General features: G+C 44.2%; 5 protein-coding genes across 6 annotated transcripts in view; 2 read left to right on the top strand and 3 right to left on the bottom strand.

Moving 5' to 3' along the window:
• The first annotated feature begins 334 nt into the window (after window positions 1–334).
• LOC124648377 (flavonol sulfotransferase-like) lies at window positions 335–1,360 on the top strand. Its single transcript, XM_047188158.1, has one exon. The coding sequence runs from the start codon at window positions 335–337 to the stop codon at window positions 1,358–1,360; it is 1,026 nt and encodes a 341-aa protein (XP_047044114.1).
• A 1,244-nt stretch (window positions 1,361–2,604) lies between these two features.
• On the bottom strand, window positions 2,605–11,607 carry LOC124707230 (beta-galactosidase 8). The gene is made up of 19 exons (XM_047238894.1): window positions 11,212–11,607; window positions 10,968–11,081; window positions 10,339–10,534; window positions 9,834–9,922; window positions 9,643–9,723; window positions 9,456–9,550; window positions 8,687–8,757; window positions 8,071–8,161; window positions 7,849–7,966; window positions 7,669–7,764; window positions 7,539–7,587; window positions 7,015–7,205; window positions 6,853–6,924; window positions 6,632–6,778; window positions 6,003–6,053; window positions 5,716–5,908; window positions 3,149–3,291; window positions 2,975–3,040; window positions 2,605–2,759 (listed from the first exon to the last, which is right to left on the bottom strand). Exons 1-19 carry the CDS (start codon window positions 11,287–11,289, stop codon window positions 2,673–2,675), a joined length of 2,028 nt encoding a protein of 675 aa, XP_047094850.1. The 5' UTR covers window positions 11,290–11,607; the 3' UTR covers window positions 2,605–2,672.
• A 1,611-nt stretch (window positions 11,608–13,218) lies between these two features.
• The window catches only part of LOC124707228 (uncharacterized protein YfhR-like), a 39,326-nt gene continuing 27,137 nt past the window's right edge, over window positions 13,219–25,407 (top strand). Inside the window, exons 1-7 of one of the 2 annotated variants that reach the window (XM_047238890.1) lie at window positions 13,240–13,294; window positions 14,075–14,193; window positions 14,322–14,404; window positions 14,683–14,804; window positions 15,163–15,327; window positions 15,788–15,881; window positions 15,968–16,400. In XM_047238890.1, the coding sequence (XP_047094846.1) occupies window positions 13,264–13,294; window positions 14,075–14,193; window positions 14,322–14,404; window positions 14,683–14,804; window positions 15,163–15,327; window positions 15,788–15,881; window positions 15,968–16,175 (822 nt within the window). In that variant the 5' untranslated portion in view covers window positions 13,240–13,263 and the 3' untranslated portion in view covers window positions 16,176–16,400. Of the gene's footprint in view, window positions 13,295–14,074; window positions 14,194–14,321; window positions 14,405–14,682; window positions 14,805–15,162; window positions 15,328–15,787; window positions 15,882–15,967; window positions 16,401–25,407 lie in introns of those variants that run through there. The other variant, XM_047238892.1, reaches the window with a different exon arrangement.
• Window positions 18,068–22,285, bottom strand: LOC124707227 (BTB/POZ and MATH domain-containing protein 2-like). The gene is made up of 2 exons (XM_047238889.1): window positions 22,025–22,285; window positions 18,068–18,778 (listed from the first exon to the last, which is right to left on the bottom strand). Exons 1-2 carry the CDS (start codon window positions 22,283–22,285, stop codon window positions 18,095–18,097), a joined length of 945 nt encoding a protein of 314 aa, XP_047094845.1. The 3' UTR covers window positions 18,068–18,094.
• On the bottom strand, window positions 23,709–24,797 carry LOC124707679 (BTB/POZ and MATH domain-containing protein 2-like). Its single transcript, XM_047239343.1, has 2 exons — window positions 24,508–24,797; window positions 23,709–24,390 (listed from the first exon to the last, which is right to left on the bottom strand). The coding sequence occupies exons 1-2, from the start codon at window positions 24,795–24,797 to the stop codon at window positions 23,709–23,711; spliced, it is 972 nt and encodes a 323-aa protein (XP_047095299.1).

The raw sequence follows: 25,407 nt of genomic DNA, 5'->3' as shown, positions 1-25,407 counted from the left end.
TCGACTAGCTTGTGCCTCTGTGCGCTCGGTTTGTAATTTCTTGGTTGGTGTTGGTATCGTCCCGGAACTTATTCGGGTTGAACTTTGTACTGGTGTTATAGAAAGTACTCCTACAATGGTCTCTCAAAAAAAAAAAAAAAATCATGGCGTTAAAGAACTACTCCAATAATCCAGCCGTTGGAGTCAACGAAGCATGCAACTAAACTAAGGCCAGTGCATTTACAAAATGGTATCGTGGCAACTAAAGTATAGGCTGCACCCATATACAAAGTTTCACCTGCTGCCGGCCGTGATGCCATCGCCAAGCAATCAGCAAATCACTCCGCCAAGGTCAATGGCTGCATCCGCCGTCTACGACGACGACATGGCCGGCAGCGAGCTCGTGACCTCCTCGCTCCCCCTTGAGACGCGGTTCCCGCCGTTCCAGCTCAGGCAGCTCGGCGGCTTCTGGTTCCCCGAGGCGATCCTCCCGGGCGTGGCGGCCGCCCACGCGCGGTTCGAGCCGAGGCCGTCCGACGTCTTCCTAGCAAGCTTCCCCAAGTCCGGCACCACCTGGCTCAAGGCGCTCGCCTTCGCCGTGATCTACCGCGCCGACCACCCGCCACGCAGCCCCGGCCACCCGCTCCGCCACCGCAACCCGCACGACTGCGTCAAGTTCTTGGAGGAGCCGTTTGCGGTGGACGGCGGCGTGCTCGCGGCGCTCCCTTCGCCGCGCGTGATCGCCACCCACCTGCCCTACTCCCTCCTCCCGGGACGCGTCGCGGCGGAGGGCGGCTCCGGTGTCCGGAGGATCGTGTATATCTGCCGGGATCCCAAGGACGCGCTCGTGTCCACTTGGTTGTTCGCCAAGAAGGTGGTCGCGGCAGCTGCGGCCCGCGACGGCGATGAAGACGGCAAACCGCCGCCAGCGCCGACCACGTTCGAGGAGGCGTTCGAGCTCTTCTGCGACGGGCGCTGCATGGCCGGTCCGCAGTGGCGCCACGTCGCCGGCTACTGGGAAGCGAGCCGGAGGCTTCCCGACAAGGTGCTCTTCCTCCGGTACGAGGAGATGCTCCAGGACCCCGTGGGCAACGTGAGGAAGCTCGCGGAGTTCATGGGGTGCGCATTCTCCGGCGAGGAGGAGGCGGCAGGGGTGGTGGAGGACATCGTGGAGCTGTGCAGCATCGACGCGCTGAAGAACATGGATGTGAACAAGAATGGAGCTCAGGAATACGTCAAGAATGAATCCTTCTTCCGGAAGGGGGTCGCCGGGGACTGGAGCAACCACATGACGCCGGCCATGGCGGAGCGTCTGGACAAGATCGTCGACGACGCGCTGCAAGGTACGGGGTTCACGTTCGCTCCCGCCCAGTCCGCGTGAGCCGCCGACCGGCCGGCCATAACCATGACCAGATACACAAGGACATGGAACACTCAACGGAGCGCCATGGACCGATGGCCACGCAAGAAAAGCGTTCGCTTGCCGCCAGAGTTCGTGCTATACAAATCCGTTGATTTTCTTGTTGCGCTACAAATCCGTTGGTTTTTTGGTCTGACAAACCCGGCAGAGTGTGCGAGTGTGTCTGTATTTGCTTTTGGGCATGGTACGTGTGGTGCGGCTGGTGCCTAGTGTACTACTGTTCCTATTCCGTAGCGCATCGATCAATCTCTCAACAAAACCCTTAGCTAGAGCCTTGATATCAGCAACCACAGTGCCCACAAGCGACCGTCCTGAACTGATGAGGTGATGCGCCAGACACTTCGACAGGCAATCCAATTTCAGGATGCACCTCTGATGCCCTTTTTTGGAAGAACGGACGCTTTATTAATTAAACCACATTAACAGAAAGAGTTCCGTGGATGCGATCCGGAACGGAATGAAAAACACAAGAAGAATTAACAAAATCACTAGTTTTTGCTAAAAACATACGCCGCCTTGTTCAGAGCTCGCTTCACGTGATAGAAAGACACCGACGAGAAGCCTTCCACCATATGTTTCATGTCAGCCACCAGTGCGCACGGAATGGCTAGGCCTTCGGCAAGTTCAGGATTGGGGAGCCCCTCCAAACCCTCAAAACAGGAGAGGATGAAAGCACCATTGTTGTCTCGCAGCACGCCACCCGGGAGCAAAGATGCATCAACACTCATACAAACGAAACCTGCGGGTGGTGGAGACCAGGATGAAGCATGAGAAGTGGAATCACACATATAACTTATGCTAGTTAACAGCAGCGCAACAGCCCACACCACATGATGATGCATGACGGGGAATGACAAGGTTGAGCAGATGGCCAGAACGATGCAGAGGAGAGGAGAGTGTACCACACATGGTTGTTGCCAACGAGATTCAAATAGCTTGAACTAATGGTGGGTAGCTGGGGTACTTGTTCTCTTTTCTGAGACTCAACAGTGGTATCTACCCAGTTATATAACTCTGGTAGAATTCACATTGATCCCTTTTTTGAAACGGGTTGCACATTTCCCCATTTATCAACGAAGGGAATACAGGTCAAAAGAAGTTACATCACCCACAAGCGCAAGCCTGGATCTGTCAAGAGATATACAAGGAGATACATGTCTGAAAGTGTAGTGGACATATTGTACATGCTCTCCAGCTGAGAACCTCTGTAAAACAGCCTTTTCAGTTGAGAACCTTGCGCTGAACTAATATACATGCACTCCATCCAACCTTTTCATTTATTTGAACCGCATGTAAAATCTGGGTCTTCTACTAAGTTGATAGTATGCTCAGGATTTGGACCGTGCAGTTCAAATATAACCTGCCAAGATAATAAAGCATAAGGGCGTAACACTTGACGAACAGCAAATCATAAGCATCCCTGTAGACAAATATCCGAATAATAATAAGATGCCGTATATGAATCTAAGCTTAGTAGTTAAACCTTCTTCTCCGCCATTTTTTGGCATAGTATACAGAAAACATACGAAGGCCATAAAAAAGTGAGTTCATGTAAGAAACAGAGAAAGCACATACCACAACGTTGTCGCCAACTCTGAGAATTGGCGCAGGAACATAAAGAGCACATTGTGGTCCCATCGCCTACCAAAACAGTCCATTTTCAGCTTTACTTGAGAAAAACAAAAATATTTATAGAACTGGAATTGATAAATAATTTGTCATGTGGGAGTGAAGGTCTCAGTATTTTACCGGCCAGAACCTTCCAATGTTGAAGTTGTTCACAAAAACAACCCCTTTGTTCCAACCACGAAATGATATGAATGTATCCTTTACTTCACTATCAGATTCAATGTGGAAATGGCCTTCATAAAATTCTGGCCCTTCCGAAAGGCCTTACATAGCATGCAAGGATCAGTGATTTTTGGGAGAAGGAATAGTGCTACTATTAGACTTCCCTAGCCTAAGCATCCAGACAATACACAGATCTATCAAGGAGTGTGCAGCATATTTGTTCAAAACAGCAACCGGATATGAAATGTAATTACAAATGCAACAAGGGATCATGTATGTTGCCAATTATGAAAAGCTACAGTTCAGAGAACCAGGTGCTAGCTTGGTGGCTTGTGCTGGTGGTGAGGCGATCCCACCCGGGTTCGAATCCCCTCGGTAGCGGTAATTCGCTGGATGGGGGACTAAACGGGTTATCATCCGTAGTGGTAATTCGCTGGAGATTCATCCTACCTAACAACGTATAGCTAAGGGAGGGATCATTCCCCCGTTGGTCAACATTCTAAAAGATACAGTTCAGTTGGAAGCAACGAAATAATTTGATATGTGAGAAGGTTCGGCCATCTTTTCAAACCTGCAGAGCAGTGTTCAAAAAGGATCTCGTTCTGATCAGTCCCAAAGTTAAACCAAAGCACAAGGGAGACAGAGAGAGGTGGATTGAGCTCTTTTGATTTATAGTCCCGATTTACATCTTTTCGCTTTCTTTTCTCTGTAACTCCTCCCCCTGTTAGTTTTGCTTTGCTACCTGTGTACATTCTATTTCACCCCCTAGGGCCTAGTCTTGTACATTATTGTCCCTTATAGTTAAAAATACTGTAGAGGCCAGTTTATTGTTCCTAGTTCATGCATAATTCATCAAGAATTGAAACTCAAGATACATACAAAAGAGAAAAGGCATAATAGTACATATCTTCAAGAATAAAGAAGATATCGTCACTAAAAATCAATTCGGTTTTATGCCCCGGAGATCGACTATAGAGGCGATTTTCTTACTTCGCAAACATATGGGGATATATAGGGAGCAGAAGAAGGACCTACATATGGTGTTCATCGACTTGGAGATAGCATATGACAAGATACCAAGGACAGTCATGTGGTCGGCACCGGAGAAACACAAAGTTCCAACAAAGTACTTTACAATAATGTTGTGACAAGTGTTTGCGCAGGCAATAGTGAGACCGATACCTTTCCAATCACGATAGGACTACATCAAGGGTTAGCCTTGAGCCCAATACATGTTTTCCTTACTAATGGATGAGGTAACGAAGGATACTGAAGGAGATATTCCTAGGTGTATGCTCTTTGGCGATGATGTGGTGCTAGTGGATGAAACCAGGGTTGGCGCAAATATGAAGTTAGAGCTATGGAGGGAGACTTTGGAATCAAATGGGTTTAGACTTAGTAGGGCCAAGACCGAGTGCTTGCGATGCGACTTTAGTGGTATTAGGTGTGAAGACGGAGATGTTTGTTCAGAAGGACAAATAATACCTAAGAGGGACACCTTCCGATACTTGGGATCAATGCTGAAAAGCAATGGTCATATCAATGAACAAGTTTGCCATATGAAAGGCAGGATGGATGAAGTGGCGATAAGCATCTGGCATCTTATGTGACAAAAAAAGTCCCACAAAAGCTAAAAGGTAAGTTCTATAAGAACGCAATAAAACCAACGATGCTATATGGAGTAGAATGTCGGCCCACTAAAAGACAACACATCTAACAAATGAGTGTTGCGGAGATGCGCCTGCTACAATGGATGTGTGGCCATACAAGAAAGTACCGCATTAGGAATGAGGTAATAAGTGATCGGCTAGAGGTGGCACCGGTCGATGAGAAGCTAGTCCAACACTGACTAAGGTGGTTTGGTCATATCCAACAGAGGCCTCCAGAAACACTAGTTAATAGTGGGATTCTAAGGAGTATGGAAAATACACGGAGGGACAGAGGACAACCAAAGTTGACATTGGCAGAGGCGGTAAAAAGAGGCTTGAGGATCTGGAATGTCCCTAATGATTTGGCTCTTGATAGGGCCGCATGGAAATCACCGATATATGTGTTGGAATCTTAGTTTACTTGTTCTTTTCTCTCTCCTTGTTTTGGTTTTCTTATGTTTCTGTTGGGTTTCATATCTAGCTTACCCCAACTAGCTGCAAACATTTAGTTACAACATGTTCAAAGTTTTCAACTACACTGCTTATTGGTACAAGAGCCGCAATGATTGGCTAAATTTTCCTTTCTGTTTGTGATGATCGACTTTTTTTCTGACCTAGCATTAACAACAAAGATTAAGAAGTGCAACTTTGTAATCCGCTCCTTTCTTTGCACACAGAATATGATTTTCACAAACCTAGCATTTCTTCTATTTAAATTACTTGGTACGAAACTATATATGCAACTCATGTTATCACAACTCAATAGGATCAACCAGAAATATGCTAGAGCGAAGATCTTGAATTATGCTATTTAACCATGACTACATGGGAATTATTTATGCCTGACTATTTACCACAAGTGCGTCATGGGCTTACCATTTCGATAGAATGACGAAGCACGTAACTTATTTTGTGCATCACCATGAATGGGAACTTTATTATTTCTGGCATTAGTGATTTGCTGGATTGGTTGGAATTTTGAAAGGACGCCCAGTGCATCAAATGATAGAGGATACATTTTCCAGTGCCGGAGAGTAATGCCATCCATTTCAACAGAAGATAGTATTCCCTGCATTTGGAAACTGGGTACTGATCAGTATAAGAAGTTTATAACCATGGCTCATGTGGATGCTACAATATGAGAGAGGTTACGTGGGACTTGCCTTCTTGTCAAAAATATATTGACCGTAATTTACGCGGCCCATATTTTCTACCTGTAGACAAATTGCAAATATATGCAGGTAAGGCACAAAATATGAAGGTCTATTTAATTATGTAAAAAGAAAGCAGTCAAAGTAATTGCTAATAGTACTCTGATACTGTGTATAGATATACCAAATAAAGTAGTTTAATGTGTTCTCTCTTTTGGCCAGGCTAGTACTTCACATGGACAGATTGCTAAATAAGCTACAGAGAAAAAGTATCTAGTCATGGATGTATACAAGGTTTGAATTTGATCTCAAGTTAGTCTTCTTTTACCATGTTCTTGTCATGCCAATTGTTGTGAGGCTATAATAACTAAATGGCACAGGCCATGTCGGTCTTCTATCAATAAGGTTTAGGAGTCTCTTCCAATCTATTACAACATCTTCACATTCACTCAGTTTTATTTCTACTGAGTAGAGTACCATTAATAGATTTTGCAGACATATTCTCAAGAGTTTAAGAATAGTAGCAGAGCTATAAAATTGCAATGTCATTAATCATATCAGTTATCATCAATTGTTACATATGTGGAAGCAAGAAGATTTCCCATTTCATACTTTACAGAAGTAAAATGCATGGATAGTACCAGGATATATAAGCTAGTGTTAGATGAGCAGCTTAAGCTTGGTATCTGAAGGGGTTTATTAGACCATCTCTCAATAGTTCCAGCATATCTTCGATTTCTGACGCCATCAAGTGAGCAGGACACAAAAACCTGGGCTCTGTCATGTACCTGCAGCATAATTTACATCTTAAGAGTAATGAACTTAAATTCATGCCAACTAAAGAAATAATGGGTGTAAGAACCTTTGGAATTGATAGAATGTTGTAAGGACCTATTCCTTGGTATTCCGAGAAGTACAGTAGAAACCCAAACATCTGGAACAAAAGAAACATAACCATGGATATACAAACAACTTCTTTAATGGAAAAGGAACCGGAAATTATTATACTTGGACAAGTTCCTACCTGCCCTGACTGTTCCATAGAAAGTGGCTGCTCTGAAACAGCCACTTTCGGTGGATCACAAATCTTATCAAGTATATCAAACAAAGAAGCAACCTTTTGCAACTTCACAAGACCATAATTTCCTCTTTCAATGTTGTCAGGGAGAGGGCGAAGAGGAGTGCCAGTGCATTCATGTATTACTCTTCTCAGTGCTGCTTGATATCACCAGTTGTAACGAGAAATTAAAAAAAAGTACTTTAAAAATACATCTCAAGCATAAAATGGCTCTACAAGAATTATGTACACATTCATAGCATAGCTTAAAATTGGTGATCCTATATCTGCTCAGCAACGTTGGCATACAGATGATCTAATATTGTGGCATTCCAAATCCATTTAGCATTTTTATTTTAAGTAATGGTGATAGCAGAAAAGCAGAGCTAAAAAGTGCATGCAAGATAATTCTATTTTCATATCAGACAAATAAGATTTTTTGAGTGAATACACATGCTTCAAACAGAAAGTTCAAATACAATATAGCATGCCTTTGTATTTAGGATTCTGCACGTCTCCATGCTCCTTAATAGGCGCATCCTGATGAAGGACATCACATAAATAAGTACATGTGCAGAAATGGTTCAAGAAATGATAGGTTTTATTTGGAAAAATACTTACATAATCATAAGAAGTGAGGTCAGCCTTGTACTCAGACTCGTCTTGACCCGTATTTGCCCCATTGTAAAACCCAAAATTGGTCCCACCATGAGCCATCTGAAAACATATCTCATGAGAAAAAAAAATAGTTGAGCTAAGTTGCAAATGAAATACACTAATAAAAAGGTTCCAATGACAGACATAAAGTATAGCAGAACCATTGCGGCACAAAATATCTTTCAGTGCTTTAGCTGTGCTCCTAGCATCTGTTGTTGCAATACTTTCACCCCAGTGCGTTAGCCATCCGGTATAAAATTCCCTGAAAAGTATGAGTTCAGTATCATTAATAGATGTTACAAAAAAAAGTGACAAAAGGAATATTAATTTACGGAGTATCAAATGTGTGGTGCACAGACCACTTACGCGGTTAACGGGGCTGATTTTCCTGGAAAGTTGTATTGCTTCTGTAATCTGAATATTGGCCATGGATTATCACCAGTAGAAAAATCAACAGCTGCAGTTGAACCATATAATTATTTGCAAAAGTGATGACTGAGGACCCAAAGGCATATTACAAGTCCATGACAATTACGAAGCTAGGAAGATTAAATTATTTCTGACTCAAATGAACCATACTGAGATTGGTATCGAATATTCTTCAGTTTAAGTACAATGAATGTTGTTTAAGTAGAATCCCCACAAAATAGTCATCAAAGAGTCTAGCGTAACACCATGCATAGAGAAACAAAAAGAAGATCATGCAACTTTATGTGAGGTATCCAGAAGATAGGATTTATTCAGTGCTATAAGAAACATGACTGTAACACCCTAACCCGACATTTAGCACCACATTGCCAGTTTATGTTGCATTATATTAGCATAATCATGTTGTCCCAAATCATGGCACTTCCGGTTTGACCTTTTTAAGCAAAGTACGACAAAATCCCAAGTGATGACCGTCAAACATGAGGGTAACACATGACATCTTTTTTACAGAAAGGGCATCCAAATCATCAGACAAGTTCGTTTGATAGTTTACCAGCAAAAACATCATCTTGAGGAATTGAGCCATTCTTTAAGGTACCAATGGTGCCCCCATCAGTTGTATACCTGAAAGATGATTTTTGAGGAATCATAAAGGCTTTCATAACCACTGTTTACAAACAGACAGACACATTGATTGTAATATATTGACGTAACTTTTGGTCTGAACCATTATTAAATTAAATAATTACATAAAAATAAATCAACCGAATGGGAGTATCCTGATGATTTTATCATCAACAATGAAACGGTGAAGCTTAAATATCTCTTGACTCTCTTTTCCCCTTTCTGGTTTGTCAATGCAAAATCAGTTGTTCTGGTTGATTGTAAAGTGTCAACAAAGACTAGACATTCTATTGAACAGCTTCATACAAAGTGTTTCATGACATGCAATGTGTAACCATATATATCTGATTTTCCTTATGTTACGTGAGAGCACAAAAAGAGTATTAGCCTGCTCCTGGACATGAAATTCAAACAGCACAAAAGTCTAATGTGAAAACAAATACACTGCTGATAAGTGATATTTGTGCACCGACAACAAGGCCAGTTCTAGCTGTGGTTATACTATGCTATGCCTATCTCTATGCTGCTGCACCAAACTTAAATACCATCCATACCTAGTCAGTATGCAAAGTTCCAATTATACCCTAAGATGGCCATATGAATAATCTGTAAAATCAGTTATAAACTGTAGCAGGTTATACTAAAAGTGAACTGCACGCATTTCCACAGTGAAAATTATGAGCACAGAAACTGCATACAGAATAACGTCATTCCCCAGATATCGTCTGGCCAGTAGAACAAGGTTATGAAGGTATCTCTTGTCGTTTCCAAATGAACCAAATTCATTTTCGATCTGCAATATCAGTCGTAATATTAGTTTTGTTGTTAGCTGCATAAACTAGAAGGTACGAATTAGTAAAACAATTTAAACAGTGACGAACTTGCCTGCACCATGATAATTGGACCTCCATTGACGTATAATAGTGGTGCTACTTTTGGGAGTAATACACTCCACCATCTCTCCACCTTGAGAATTGATGAAAACTTTGGTCAACATATCTCCAGAAAATATCAAAGTAATGAGTTGGGAATCATACATAAAACCATAAAATTGGTGAAAGTTTTGGGCAGCATACCAAGGAAAGATAGGCTGAATCTGATGATCGCAGTTTAAGGGCCGGTTCTATACTGAGCAACCAAGGTGGAAATCCCCCAAGATCCCATTCTGCAATGCACAGCTTACAGATTTATAGACGTATAGGAAGCCAGTACAACTGAAATGCATACACTACCAAAGTCTATCACAACCCAATCAACTCCAAAGTCTGAAACCATAATGACATGCATGTACTAAGAAAACGAACTTCTGAACTGAGTATGGTATTAATTGTAAAATTTACAAGATAATATAAATCGCAGCATAAGAAAACAATGTCATACTATGTTTATAAAGTTAAGGCATTCTACTCTATGAAAAGTCAACAGGGAAGAACGATTGAATACATCCTACAAAGGATGACAAGGTGACTCTTGCAGCTAATGTAGTTATCTGAATTCTGTAGATTCATCTTTAACCCTACTTCCTCTCTTCTTTACATAGAAATACAATTCCTTGGTTAGTCAATGTGTAAAATGAATTACCTCCACAAATATATGGACCAACACGAAGCATGACCAGCATTTCTAATTCATGAGCAAGTCTTAGATACGATTCAATGTCAGCAAATCCCCTGAATTCCCAGCTCCGCGGTTCCGGCTCATGCAAATTCCAAGGAACATATGTTTGAATTGTGTTCAAGCCTAGTGCCTTAGCCCTTAAGAGGCGGTCTTTCCAATACTGCAGGCATAATGATACAATGTAGATGTAAGGTTTCGGTAAGAATATGTAGAAGGCGTACCATCATAAACTAATACATGGGCCATGATCAATGGGTATGACAAAATGCTAAATATTTGATATTTATGTAGGAATCAAAATCTTATCAATCTAGAAGAGGCATGCTCAAGGCACCCCAATTTGTTGAATACAGCCAAATTTCGGATAGTAACATCTTACAAAATCGTAGGCCTGAAATATGTGCAGAACTGACTGAATCTGCGATTACAAATATTTTCGAATGTGCAAAAACCACTTTCTTTTAGATGGATACTCTCCAGCCTTTCGACATACACAAGTGTACCTCATTATGACGAAATTACAGAGTCAACCACTCCACTCCAGAAGAACCAAATGCTGCAATGTCATGTAAACTAGTCGGAAAAGGATGCACCTCTGGGATGATGCGGAAGTAGTGCACGTCGCCGCCGACGATCTGGAACTGCTCCCCGTCCTTCCAGAACGCATCGTTCTCGATCCAGAACCTTCTCGAGGTCTCGCCCTCCACCTACCACACACGCACGCACGCCGACACAAACGAATCAGTGCCACTAAATCAAGCCCGGACAATCGACCCGGAATGGCCCGGTCATCGCCTCGCCTAAACAGCGAGAGAGAGAGAGAGCGTACGCACTTACCGAGGAGGCGAGCGCGGAGCACAGGGCCAGCGCGAGAAGGAGAGAGAGCTCCCGGAAGCGTCTGGCGAACGCCGCCATTGCTTATCCCCGGGTGGCCTCCTCTCACCCACTTCAGCTGCTGCTAGGTTCCTCTCTTTGTACCGCGGGGAGCGTGGCTTACGGGCTACGCCCCCAATTCGGAGCTAGACTGCGTTTGCGGGGGGAGATCGACGCCGTGAGCTGGAGGCCGCCTCTCTGGTTGGGTGGGGGGAATTCGGGGGATGGTTGACTACGGAGGCGGCGGGGTTTGACGACGGAAACTCCACCGGAGAGTTGGGCGGCACGGCGGCCGGAGTGCTCTGTGTAGGTGTATCCTTTGCTGGGTGATGTGACAGTCACGGTGGTGACTGGTGGACGAAGAGGACGACAGGAGCCAGGTCATTTTGTTCATTCCTTGGGTGTCTTTTTCTTCTCCGGATATGTCTTTTTGCTGCGAAACTTTCAGATTCACGCCATCTCTAGCGGATACCGCAAACCATTTTGTACGTATCTTATTTTTTTAAAAAAAATTGATCCAAAATAAGGTACGATTAGATTCGCCATCTCAACCCGCATGGCAAAATGATGCAGCAGTGCAGCACTACCCATCGCGGTCCGTCTGCGGCGTATATAAACAGGAGTAGGAGAATGGATGGGGTATTTCGCATACGATAATACTCCTATAGCTAGATTGAAAAGTTGCTTCTCTTAATCTTTAATTGGTATTTTAAAATGTGTCACGCTCGCTGACTGAGAACTCTTAGTAAGCTGATGTGATGTGCCCCGTGGATCACATCGTGGAGGTGGATGTTGTCTGTCACACCAGCAGCGAGCATGAGGATCGATCTCCGCCTCGCGGGTGTTGGAGGAGGTTGGCAGCGCAACATCGATGAGATGGGCCGACGGTGGGGCGCATAGAGAAGTGGTCGAGCCGGGAGGGTGAGGTGGGTAGCTGGCGGCGCTACCAGACATCGGTGCTACTTTCGGTATCCCGCTACTGCCCATGAGCTAGCCATCGCTGGAGATGAAGGCTGCGGTGGAGGACCGAAGTCCTAGCTCCCCCGGCGTCCACCGTCCCCAGAGGCCATGACGGAGGCCCAAAACCTAGCTCTTACGGGCGTCGCTTTTATGCTGCCAACAAAGGGAGGCAGTGCTACCTTCGAAGAGGTGCTTCAATAGGGTGGTCAATAGTGCTACTATCGGTTGGTGGTGATGCTATCGTTGGTGTGTGACCATGCTTCCATGGGTGAGCATTGATGCTACTGTTGGTGAGTGACTATGCTCTCGTAGGTGGGTGGGTGTGTTGCAAGGAGAGGACGGTGGTGCTACTGCCGGTGAGCGGTTGTACTGCCATCGGGGGCGGATGTGCTGCAAGGACTGGACGACGATGGCCGGAGGTGCTGCAGGCAGTGGTCGGCAAGGTCTCCAGTCAGATCTTCGTCAACGGTGGTGGTCGTGCTACGGTGTTAAAATACTATAAATTGTTTGCTACAACCATTGTACAATGTTGATACAAAAGCATAACTTTTTTGCTACCAGGTCTCCGTTTATGTCTCCGACGAGGTCTTTGAGGTATCTTCTATGTGGATTTTTTTTGCTGCGACTTTTTTGACATTTTGCTACAATTTCACAACATGGTTGCTACAGGATATTCGGTCTTTGACGATGTCTTCAACGAGATCAATTTTGCTACAATAGCTCAAAGACGAGCTTAGTCATTTTCTTTTATTTCATGGTGAATCAATTTTTGCTGCACCAAAAACAAATACAGGAACTTTTTTTTGCTGCATAGAGCAAATGCGGAAATTTAAAGTTAAAAAAATGATCAGCATTGGACCCGGGCTAGGGTCCCCCAGCTCTGTCCAAAGAAAATGTCGTTTAGACAAAAACAACTGGGTCGTGTGCAAGCAAGGAGGCCCACTCAAAGCCCACTGCGGCACTGCACGGGGTGAGGCAAGCAAGCTCAGCGCGGTCCAGCTTGACTCCGGTCTCCGGCTGTGTCAATCGCCGGCGCCCGCCGTCCGCTGCCTATCCATGCCTCCGGAGAAATCCCCGCAGTCCCCAGGTGCAAATCCCTCTCCTCTCTCTCTCTCTGAATAGGGTTTCGGGTGGATCCTTCCTGTATTGGTCACAGTAGCTAAGCTTCTTTCGACCCGGACCGGTGTAGAATAAGATCCGGAAATTCCACTCGCCTAGTCCAAAATTCGGAGTTTAGGTGATTAATTTTACCTTTTCGGGTTTATATGGATACGTTTTTTACTATCTCCGCTAGCATCCGAATGTCTATGTGGTAATTTGGCCAGGTCTCTAGGTTTTAGACAGTAGGGGCTCTTCGAGGAAATGTCAGGTTGTGCAGTGGATTCAGTCTGACCATAATGTGATCTCATCTATGAAAACTAGATATATTTTTAGAATTTTGTGATTTTGTGATGTTTACTCTTAATTAGATGATTTTATGAGGAGCTTTAGGAGGCTGTAGCTCGCCAAGTTGGAGTTCGCGCAGTTGAACATTCGCGTCACTAGTTTGCTGAAGAGCAGAAGAATGTATTTTTCATGACATCCATATTTGTTTCCAGACATGCACATGTGCGTCTTAGTTGACCACCTATAACAGGTTTTTTGAAGATTATCTACTGACAATCATGACAAGGATCATATGCATCTGATTGCCTTGCTATTTCACTGTCAAAGAATCAACTTATACTTTGTAATATAGTACTCCCTCTAATCCATAATAAGTGTCGTGGTTTAGTTCAAATATTAAGGATCCCTCTGATCCTATTTGCCGACTATATTTTGTATTCTGAATTTGATTTGTACTTGGAACGTGGTGTATGGTATACAGTTTTTTGTGGACGAAGAATTCTCATTTCGAACAAAGTTGGGGAGAAGCTTGTTGGTTTATTGCATGAAGCATGTTCGAAGGAGCTCGTGATCCTCTGTCATGGATTCCGAGCTACAAAGGCAAGTCTGTACCGTTTATGTCTTTCATATATTTAATCAGGTATGAACTTGAGCTGTCTAAGATTCTTACTTTCACTGTTTTTGGTTTTCATCTTTATATGACTGTCTTACTCTGTAATGGCTTGCAGGATGACAGTATCTTGGTCGACCTTGCCGCTGCACTAGCAAGCGAAGGAGTTAATGTTTTTCGGTTCGATTTTGCTGGAAATGGGTAAGCTTCTTGTGACAACATTGTAGTAGCTATGGTGTAGCATCATAGCATTCATAATGCAGACTTTCACTTTTGGCGTTGAATTAGAATGTTTGTGAGGTGGGGATAGGCATCTTCATGCAGTTTGTACATCTTCAGCAAGTAGCGGATAGCAACACCCATAATTTTTCACATCAATTTTTATTCATAACACAATGTCCTTTGAGTACTTTGTTGCTGGCTGCTACATTCGATTTGTGTACCATTGTTGAATTAGGTGCTCTTTATCTCTCTCACAGGGAAAGCGAGGGTGTATTCCAATATGGAAACTACCGAAAAGAGGCAGATGACTTGCGCTCTGTAGTATCTTACTTCGCAGAACAGAAGTATGACATAATTGCCCTTGTTGGTCATAGCAAAGGCAGGTAACCCTTCGGCCATATGAAAATGATGTTTATATACATATCAAGCTTTTTTGCTGTATTCCTGTGTGTACATACTGCACACTAGTGATAGCCCTGTTAACATGCATTTGAATTCAATAGTTCGCACGTACTCATACTTTGTTTATTGTCTCCCGTGTTTGCTGCCTTGTAGAAAAACCTCTACAACTTATTCATGCATAAATGAAAGTAATCCCTTACTATTCGATGCATCCTGTATTATATGCTGATATCATGTCTTTCTCGTGTAAATGTACGTGCCTCCCATGCTTTTTAATTATGTTACTTTCGACAGTTCACTTTCTATACTTCATGCCTTCTATTTCTGGCTTTTAGGAGGAAATGCTGTGCTTTTGTATGCTTCAATGTACCATGATGTTGCCGCCATTGTGAATATTTCTGGCCGCTTTGCCTTAGAGCAAGGTATCGATGGGCGACTGGGGAAGAACTTCATGCAGAGAATAAAGAAAGATGGATACATAGATGTCAGGAATAAAAAAGGTGCAAGTTTGCTACACTTGATATTGGCATTTATTTTCACTAAGTCTCCCATGAAATTTATTTCGTTAAATTAACTACAAATCTTGAGCCTATGACATGTATATGGATCAATGAAATTTTACCAAGGTTTCCAAGTAAAATAGTCGTGTCAATTCTGGTAGTGTGTCTGCAGACAGGTTTTACCTGGTGAAACCAATTAACAAGATGAAGATATGGCCAAGGCAATCCTTTATTTCTGGTACCCATACTTATTTATGCACCAAATTGCACGGCTTAGCGAGTTACTTGTAAGCACCATCATGCTTATGTGAACCATAGGCTGGATAATTATTCTGTGTCTCTGCTTATGTTCATATACTAAATCTGCAAAATATTGTAGCTGAAAGATTAATTTTGCGGATGACAGTCCCATGCTATGCTTACCTTACTGCAACATTTCCGTTGTTATGCACTTATGCAGGGCAATTTGAGTACCGAGTTACAGATGAGAGTCTACGAGATCGGCTGAGCACCGACACCCTCCTTTCGAGCCGCTCCATCAGCAAAGACTGCAGGTTCTAAGCTAGTACTTTCTTACACCTGACTGAATAAACTGGCATGGACAGCCCGAGCCTTGAGAAAACCATGCACCAAACTGCAGGGTTCTCACAGTCCATGGCTTGAAAGATGAAACGGTCCCAGCAGGAGACGCCCTGATGTTCGCTGCGAACATCCCAAACCACGAGCTGCACATAGTTGCGGGAGCCAACCATCGGTACACAGGCCATGAGCGAGAGCTGACTTCACTCGTGCTGAATTTCATCAAGCCCCACTCTCAAACCTCGGCGTCCTTGCGTCCAAAGCTATAGGTGTTTGACCGTTACAGAGTAGTCTCCAATCCGCCAGGACCTGCAGGGCCGGTTTATATACAGTTAGTGTGCTTATATCAGTTAGATCTTGTACTATGCTGTATCTTCTGAATAGAGATGCTTGTTAAATGCAATTGTTGTATCTAAAATACAATCATAGGGATATGCTGGTTATCGTAGAGTTTGTTGGCTCATGGCTGTGTAAAGCCGATCGCTGAGGTGAAAGGATATTGTCTTGCCTGCTGCACTTGCATATTGCATACTGTGACCGTGTGACGTGATGCCAAGAAGCTCAAAACTTTTCCGTGTACAGAGGGGAGTGGCATTCTATTGACAATGGCGAGAGCTGAAAGATGTGCACCTTCATCTTAATGGAAGGTTTGATGTCCCATCTGTTAGCTACTACTCCATTGAAGGTTTGATGTCCCATCTGTTGTGTCATTATTTGAGTTTTCATCTTGCATATTTCTTATTGTAACCTTTAACAAACGCCTGGGTTGCTAGAGAACCCCTGCAAGTTTCCCCAGCTGAAGTACTTGCAGCTGGATATAATTATCGTTGATGAAGATGCTGGCAACATTCTCTCTTTAGCCTCTTATTTTAGAGCTGTGGTACTTACTAAAAAGCTTGAGTTGAATGTAAGGACCTCATGTTCACCTTACCCTACTTTGCTAGTAGCCGTCATCTATTTCATATGTGTGTTATATTCAGACTTTCAAGATTCTATCATTATTCGTTTCAAATTTTGTTGAGCCTCAAATTTATGCTTCTGGTAAAAAAAACCATGATGGCCTGCTTCAGGAACATGTATGTATGCATTTCTCTCTGGCCTTTTCAACGGTTAAGCAAGCAATCATAAACAGTTTTGTTGCTCACATTTAATCATTGATTTTTATTAACTAAACTACCCAATAGCTAAATTGCTGCCAGATAAAGCTTTGTTTATAAGTCATCATTATCATTGTTTTTTTTTTGCGGGTAGTTATTACCATTGTTAGAAGATGATAAATCTGCTCATCGTTTTGTTTGCCCTATCTGCTGCAGTTTGGTAGTTTCGCCGTTGCTCATAATAGACAGCATCCTATCAGAAGCCTTCCAGGATTTCAGCATATAACAATCTCAAGAATTTATATGTCATGAGATTTATGCGGTCCACGGGCCAACTTGAAATCCTGCTACAGGCCGTGGAAAATGCACCCGCACTCAGGGTTTAACTCTGGATCCATGTTGCAAACTTGATGAGCATAATCAAGGAATACAAACATATTTCACAGGAGTGGTTCGTAGAATTGGCAAAATGCACCTTCGTGAAAGATTATTACCAACTACAAAGCTTTGTGTTCTCTAAAGCGTGGTTTAATATCATGAGACAACATGCCGAGCGATTCATGTAAATATAGAATTTTATCAAAACAACGTCTCCCTCTAGGTAAACGAGACAATCAAGTACAGTCTTGAGGTTGTGTTTAAAGAATTTGCAGCTGCTTTTGTCAAATGTTTTCCTCCTCATAGTGCCTATACACAGCCACGCACCAATTGAAACAAACAGTAAATTAACCAGTACAATGTGATGCCCTCAGTTGCAACTATTGAGCTTTAGGCCTGTGGAGATGGAATTGACGAGTATCAGACATTTTAACTGAAAAGTGAAAATGAGGGCCTTGTTTCTAAATTAAAATTTGAAGATAATGTAACATTCAGGTAACAAAATGTGGAGACAAAATCGATACCACATACTAGTAAGGAATAGAGAAACTGACCACAGATGATGCAGCACTTACCAATTCATCAGAAGCATTCTATCACGGGGAAAACCAAAAGATAATGACTACACAACAGGCAAGTCCAATAAAGATTCAGCAAATTCACAAACGCAATTTGAACCGGTAGATAACAACTGGAATGTAAAGATATGAACACTAAGGCGCAAGCATGGCAATCAACTCCTTCATAACAGAGGGGCAGCTCGTGATCAGATGATCGAATCCATCAGTGGCCGCGACAGCCTTCAGCTTCCCCGGAGCACCCAGAAAATCGTAGCACGCCTTCTTCAGCCCGTCACAACTGTGGCGCTCAGCTAGAGCCAGGATGGACGTCGTGGTGCTCACATCGATGAACCTGCACAGCTTATCTTCACACATGAGCTTCAGCCGTTGGAGATCATACCTATCCGCCGCACCGAGCAGGTGCTGCCACATCACACCTTCATCATCTTCCTTCCCCAGCTCTGGCTCCAAGTCACTGTAAATGAACTCAAGCATTGCCCTGAAAACTCGAGCATCCATGTCGTCTACAGTTATGGCGTCAGCAGTCATCATGCTGCCCTCTTTCATCGGGCCAAAAAGCTCAGCCTTGAAGACTCTAGACCGGGCCGCGAGGATGCATCGGTGCGCGGCGAACGCCTCGGTACCGACCTTGAACGTGACGTCCGTGCCTTCCTTGGCAATCAGGAGATCGGTGAAGTGACGCTGCATGTCGGGCGGTGGCACCGTGACGAACTGTGAAGCGGAGCCCTTGGCGTCAGCATTCTCGATGACGAGGACATCGCACCTGATGGTGAAACTATCATTCTTGAGGTGCTTTGAGTTCTCCAGGGCATCCCTCTTTATAAACTCGGCTGAGCATATACCACTATATTTGGCACGGAAGTCATATTTTTTTTACATCCAGCCTCTGCATAACCAGGATGCACACAGCCGTTTGTTGTCTCAAGTGACCAAAGTTGCAGAAAAACAAAAATAGGCGAAATACATATCGGAACGATGAATCATATAACGCCTAAGAGCTAGGTGGAGCAACTATCCGTAGACTATGCTGCCACCCATATAGGGAAAAAGTATCCCTCGCCGTATCCTCCAACTGTGTACAGACCTCCGTAAACAGGTCTCGGTTCTCCACACGCTGAAGAGGTAACCACGAACGGAGAATACCTGTGCATCTGTAGATAACCTGCAACAAAGAGCAATTTTTATCGTTAAAGATCTTGTCATTTCTACATAGCCAGATCCTAAGAAGCATTTTAAACCTTGAGCTGATACCATAAAGCCAATTGCCAAAGACATTAGCGACACTAGTCGGAGGATACAAGGTAGACGCTACTTGGATGACTGACCATATAGATCTCGCAAATTGGCACTGGAAGAATAAATGATTGATAGTTTCATCATGATGACAAAAAACACATCGTGTACTTCCGTGCCAATTCCGCTTAACAAGATTGTCTTTGGTGAGAATAACCCCTCGACGAAGATACCATCCAAAAAATTTAATTTTTAATGGTATCTTCATCTTCCAAATTTTCTTATTATTATCAACTGGTAAATCAGAAAGTAGCATCGCATTGTATAAAGATTTTACAGAAAAAGAACCATCTACGTGGAGGTTCCATCGAAATTCATCTGGTTACGGCGATAACTGAATATCTCCAAGCCTCTCGAATTAGGTTGTTCCATGCCACGAGCCTTTGTCCTAGTAAAACCCGTCTGAACGTCACATTCGGGGGTGAGGTAGCCATTACGGTTGCAATGGTATCACCTTGGCGACGCGCAATTCTATACAAAGCGAGATACTGTTCACATAGGGGTGCATTGTCTAGCCAAGCATCTTCCCAAAAACGTATCTGCGCTCCATTCTTAATGGAGAAAGTCCCATGTCGAAAAAAAACATTTTTTGTCGCCATAAGACCAGCCCAGAAGTGTGAATCCCCAGGTTTCCAAACTACCTGAGATAATGTCTTCGAGCCGATGTATTTTCTCCGAAGTATAGTTTGCCAAATCCCATCCTCAGTAAGTAGCTTAAAAAGCCATTTACCCAGAAGAGCTGAATTCTTGACCTTCAGGTCATGAACTCCAAGCCCTCCTTGATCTTTGGGACTACAAACTATACTCCATTTAACCAGCCGATATTTCTTTTTCTCGTTGTCCCCTTGCCAAAAGAATCCGGATCGATAATAATCGAGTTTATGCAGAATTCCTTTTGGTAGGATGAAGAATGATAACATATACGGTACCATATTAGTTAGTACTGAATTAATGAGTACCAATCTTCCACCCAGGGACAACAATTTACCTTTCCAACTACTGAGGCGTTTTTGTAATCTTTCTTCCACTAATTTCCATTCCGCAATTGTCAGTCTCCGATAGTGAATCGGAATACCCAAATAGCGAATCGGAAATTGGCCTTGCCCACAACCAAATAACTCGTATACAGAGCTACATCGTCTTGGGCATTACCGAAGCGGAACAATTCACTTTTATGGAAGTTAATTTTCAATCCCGATAATTGCTCAAAAGCTGCTAAAATTAATTTCAGATTTCGAGCTTTTTCAAGATCATGATCCATAAACAGAATTGTATCATCAGCGTATTGAAGGATAGATAAGGCACCATCAACCAGATGTGGAATCACACCTTCAATCTGACCATCAGACTTGGCTCTCTCTATGAGTACCGCCAACATATCCGCTACGATGTTAAATAACATCGGAGATAGCGGATCTCCCTGGCGTAGCCCTTTTCGTGTTTGGAAGTAGTGTCCGGTGTCATCATTAACCCGGATTGCAACACTACCTCCATACACGAAGTCATGAATTAGAGCTCGCCACTCAGGCGAAAAACCTTTCATCCTGAGTGTCTGTTGAAGGAAAGACCATTTAACTTTATCATACGCCTTCTCAAAATCAAGCTTTAAAATAACCCCATTTAATTTCTTAGAATGCATCTCATGTACCGTCTCATGCAAAACCGCCACTCCATCAAGGATATTACTTCCTTGCATAAAGGCTGTCTGCGATGGTAAAACAACATGATCTGCAACCGTATTAAGTCTAATGGTGGCCACTTTCGTGAAAATCTTGAAACTTACATTTAATAGGCAAATGGGTCTATATTGTTGGATCCTTTACTGCCTCATTAATTTTCGGTAACAAGATAACTTCACCAAAATTTAGACGAAATAATTCTAGTTGTCCAATGTGTAAATCACTGAACAAATCTAGAAGGTCCGATTTAATAGTATCCCGAGAAAGTTTGATAAAACTCTGCTGGAAACCCATCCGGACCCGGTGCTTTGTTACATTCCATTTGGAAAACTGCCTTCTTAACCTCTTCCTCGGTATAAGGTGCGGTTAGCAAGCCATTTTCTTCCAAAGAAACTTGGGGTATATCATCCGTTAAGTCCTCGTTAAGAGAGAAAGTACTTTCCTCCGGAGGACCAAACAGACCCTTATAATAATTAGTAATGTAAGACTTGAGTTGCTCATGGCCTTCAATCAACCCTTCATCTTGAATAAGAGAGTGAATACGTTTTTTCCGGTGTCTCCCATTAGCTAAGCCATGGAAATACCGCGTATTCGAGTCTCCTTCCAAGATGAATTGAGCTTTGGATCGTTGATACCATTTGAGCTCCTCTTCGCGAAGAAGACCCGCCATCTGTTCATTGGATTGATTTTTAAGCTCAATCTCATGTGTAGACAGGGGTCTAGTCTCCGTAACAGCCTCAAGCTCATCAATCACGGTTGATAAGCGAGACTTCTCTTTTTTAAGAATACCAGCCGTATGGGCAGCCCAACCAGATAGATGTTTGCGCATAGAACGCATTTTATTATTCCATCTCAAAATGGGCGTACTCCCCCCGACCGGTCTGTCCCAAACCCTTTTAACCATATCATGAAATCCCTCTCGATATAACCAGCAAAGTTCAAATTTGAACGGCCGTTTACGAACGGGTGTGGGATTCCCGGTGGTTAAAAGGAAGTCATATGCTTCACTCTTGCGAATGTGTGATGGCCCCTGTTTCTCGGCCTGGTCGAGGAAGCTGAACTCGTACTTGGCCTTTACGGGCATTGTAACATGCTGAGCAAGGATAACAGAGGCGGAGATGAAGCCGGCGTTGCCCCACGAGCCATTCGGGTAGTAGCGGAGAAGCCAGAGATAGCCTCCGACTCTGAAGGAGCGAGATTCGATGTAATAGCCGTTGAGGGCGTCTTTGGTGCGCGAGTAGCCTTCGACCACGAGCAGGTGGTACCCACTGGCAGAGCCGGCGTCGTTGTTGGCCGACGTTGAAGGCCATAGCTTGCCGTCTTGGATCAGGGATACGCCCGCGAATGACATGGCGAGATGAACGTACCAGCAGGTGAGAAATGATATAGTACACTTGGACGGGGAATGTAGCCTGAGCGGCGCTGGGCTGGGACGGAGGCGGCGCTGGAAGGGGGACGGAGGCGGCGCTGAACCAGGTGAGACGGGGAATGAAAGGGAGGCGGCGCTGGACCAGGTGAGACGGGCGGCGCTGGACGGGGTCGAGGTAGAGAAGTCTATGGACCAAACGGCCTGTTTTCCTGATGCTGGGCCCGGTTCACATCGGGAAAGCCCAATATTTCGCGCTAAAAGGGCCCAGCAGTTATATATCATTTCGTTAGTACTATCTGTTCAGTAAGAGTCATGCTATTTCGCCTATCTGCTGCAATTTCACCCTTCCTCGTTATGGTCGAGAGTCTATCAGAAGCCTTCCAGGATGTCAACAACTTATCTCAATTCTCAAAAAATTACATGTCATGGGATTTATGGCGTCCACGGGCGGGTCAACTTGAATTCCTGCTACACGCCATGGAAAATGCACCCGCACCCAAGGTTTTAGTTGTGGATCTATATTGCAAAACTCGATGAGGATAATCAAGGAATACATACACAGTTCATAGGAGTGGTTCGTAGAGTTGGCAAAATGTAACAGAGTGTTGCCAATTACAAAGCTTTGTGTTCTATGAAGCTAGTGGTTTAATATCATGAGACGACACACTGAGGGATACATTTACACAGAATATTATCAAGCCTATGTCTCCCTCTAGGTAAGTGAGACAGCCATGTACAGTCTTGCGGTTGTGTTTAAAGAATTTGCAGTTGGTTTTGTAAAATGTTTCCCCCCTTATAGTGATTGTACACAGCCACTATGAGATATTGCAGCTATGGGGCTTTAGGCATGTAGAGATAACAGCCATTTTAACTGAAGTGAAAATAGGGCTTTGTTTCCAAATAAAATTTTGAAGATAATGAAACATTCAGTCAACAACAATGTAGTGGCAAAATCGATGCCACATACTCGCTGAGTAGTATTGAAGAGAGAAATTGAGCAAAGATGACTTGCAGCACTAACCAATTCAGCAGAAACATTCTAGCACGGTGAAAACCAAAAAAAAAAAAAAAAAAAAAAAAATCATGACCGGACAACAAACAGGTCCAGTGAAGATTCAGTAGAGTCACAATCCCAATTTTAGCCGGTAGCGAGGGGAGTAACATAGAGTAGTAACATGCACCTACTCTATGTTACTACCTTCATAGTGGAAAGTAACATTTGTGTTGTGTCATGCAAACTAATATTTATTATGTTGTAGACTCATGTTGTTTTGGAAAGTGTGATGTTATTGTAACATAGCTAGTTACCACCTCACTCTCTTTCATCATTTATTATCATGCCATATCACCAAAATGTCTTGAGATATGTGATGTTACTACCTATGTTACTCCCACTATGAGTAGTCTAAGGAGCAAGCATGACCATCAACTCCTTGACAACAGATGGGAAGCTGCTGATCAGATGGTCGAAGCCATCAGTGGCCACGACAGCCTTAACATTTCCTGGAGTGGCCAGAAAATCGTAGCACGCCTTCTTCAGCCCATCACAACCATGGCGCTCAGCTAGAGCCAGGATGGCCGTCGTGGTGTTCACATTGATGAACCCGCACAGATTATCTTCACACATGAGCTTCAGCCGCCGGAGATCATACCTATCCGCCGCAACAAGTAGCTGTTGCCAAATCACATCTTCATCATCTCCCTTCTCCAGCTCTGGTTCCGAGTCATTGTAAATGAACGCAAGAATTGCCCTGAAAACTTGAACCTCCATGTCCTCTACATGTATGGCACCCGCTGCTGATGCGCCCTCCTTCATCGGGCCAAAAAGCTCGGCCTTGAAGACTCTAGACCGTGCCGCGAGGACGCACCGGTGTGCGGAGAATTTCTCTCCACCGACCTTGAACGTCACGTCCGCGCCTTCCTTGGACGCCAGGAGGTCGGCGAAGTGCCGCTGCATGTCAGGCAGTGGCACCGTGACGAACGGTGAAGCCGTGGCCTTGGCATTGACGTCTTCGATGACGACAACATCGCACCTGATGGTGCAACTGTCATCCTTGAGATGTTCCGAATTCTCGAAGTCATCCCTCCTTACAAATTCGGTGGAGCACCTACCGTGAGATTTTTCAGCGAAGTCATATAAGCCCGAAAGACCAATAAGCGATGGCCCCTGCTTGTCTGCCCGGTCGATGAAAGAAAACTCGTACTTCGCCTTTACGGGCGTTGCAACATCCTGGGCAAGGATCAGAGAAGCGGAGATAAAGTCCGCGTAGCCCGACGCCTGGCCGTTGGGGTAGTACTTGAGAAACCAGAGGTACCCTCCGACTCTAAAAGAGCGAGACTCGATGTATTTCCCAGTGAGGACGTCGGCCTTGGTACGCGAGTAGCCTTCGACCACGAGCAGGTGGTACCCACTGGCGGCGCCGGCATCGTTGGTGGCCGACGCGGAAGGCCATAGCCTGCCGTCGCGGATCAAGGATACGCCTGCGAATGACATGGAAAGATGATCGAACCAGGAAGTGGAAGAAGGAAAGATTGGAAATATGGACGAGCGTAGATTCCCGACCCACGCACCTGTGTAAATAGACGTGAAAAATGAGCCATCATGGTTCATTATTATGCGTCTCCTCGTTTTCGTGCGCACGCGTTTATTACGGAATACGAGGAGGCTGAGGTTGCCCGCCGTGCGCCCGTCTCCTCGATAGCTGAAACTGTACCAACTGATGCCACTCCACACAATGTTGTTTCAGACTTTCAGTCCAACTTAACTGAGGCTATGCGATTTAGCCGTCTCGACGAGCAAGAGCAACGGAGCAAAGGCGGTGCGAAAAGTGAACCTCCGCGCTGAACATGCATGGGAGTATTTCGCCGTGACAGCCCTAAGGCCTTGGGTACGAGGATGGGAGGAGATTCGGTGTTCACTTAGGGCGTGTTTGGTTGCCTGGACCGAAATCGTGCATGTCTGGCGCAGCGAGATGGGCATCCCTGCGTGTTGCGAACGGGCCGCCGGCCACTTTTGGGCCATCGTTTGGTAGCCTGTGCTGCACCGACCCGAACAGTATTGCAAATTGTTTGGTTGTCTGGAGACAGCGTTCCATCTCTGTTCA

Source organism: Lolium rigidum, chromosome 4 (assembly GCF_022539505.1).
Source record: "Lolium rigidum isolate FL_2022 chromosome 4, APGP_CSIRO_Lrig_0.1, whole genome shotgun sequence".
NCBI lineage: Eukaryota > Viridiplantae > Streptophyta > Magnoliopsida > Poales > Poaceae > Lolium > Lolium rigidum.
Note: the sequence above shows the minus strand (reverse complement) of the source record. Positions and strands in the feature narration are given on the sequence as shown.

Excerpts from the sequence above, each read along its gene's own strand:
- LOC124707227 (XM_047238889.1), bottom strand. The coding sequence starts at position 22,285 with ATGTCATTCGCGGGCGTATCCCTGATCCAAGACGGCAAGCTATGGCCT. Across the intron at positions 18,779-22,024 it reads CTGTTATCCTTGCTCAGCAT|AGGGATGCCCTGGAGAACTC; the intron begins GTTACAATGCCC and ends GAGTTTATAAAG.
- LOC124648377 (XM_047188158.1), top strand. The coding sequence starts at position 335 with ATGGCTGCATCCGCCGTCTACGACGACGACATGGCCGGCAGCGAGCTC.
- LOC124707230 (XM_047238894.1), bottom strand. The coding sequence starts at position 11,289 with ATGGCGGCGTTCGCCAGACGCTTCCGGGAGCTCTCTCTCCTTCTCGCG. Across the intron at positions 8,758-9,455 it reads CTGGGGAATGACGTTATTCT|GTATACAACTGATGGGGGCA; the intron begins GTATGCAGTTTC and ends ATCATCTTTCAG. Across the intron at positions 7,206-7,538 it reads GCAGAATCCTAAATACAAAG|CACTGAGAAGAGTAATACAT; the intron begins GCATGCTATATT and ends GATATCAAGCAG.
- LOC124707679 (XM_047239343.1), bottom strand. The coding sequence starts at position 24,797 with ATGTCATTCGCAGGCGTATCCTTGATCCGCGACGGCAGGCTATGGCCT. Across the intron at positions 24,391-24,507 it reads GCAACGCCCGTAAAGGCGAA|GAGGGATGACTTCGAGAATT; the intron begins GTACGAGTTTTC and ends CGAATTTGTAAG.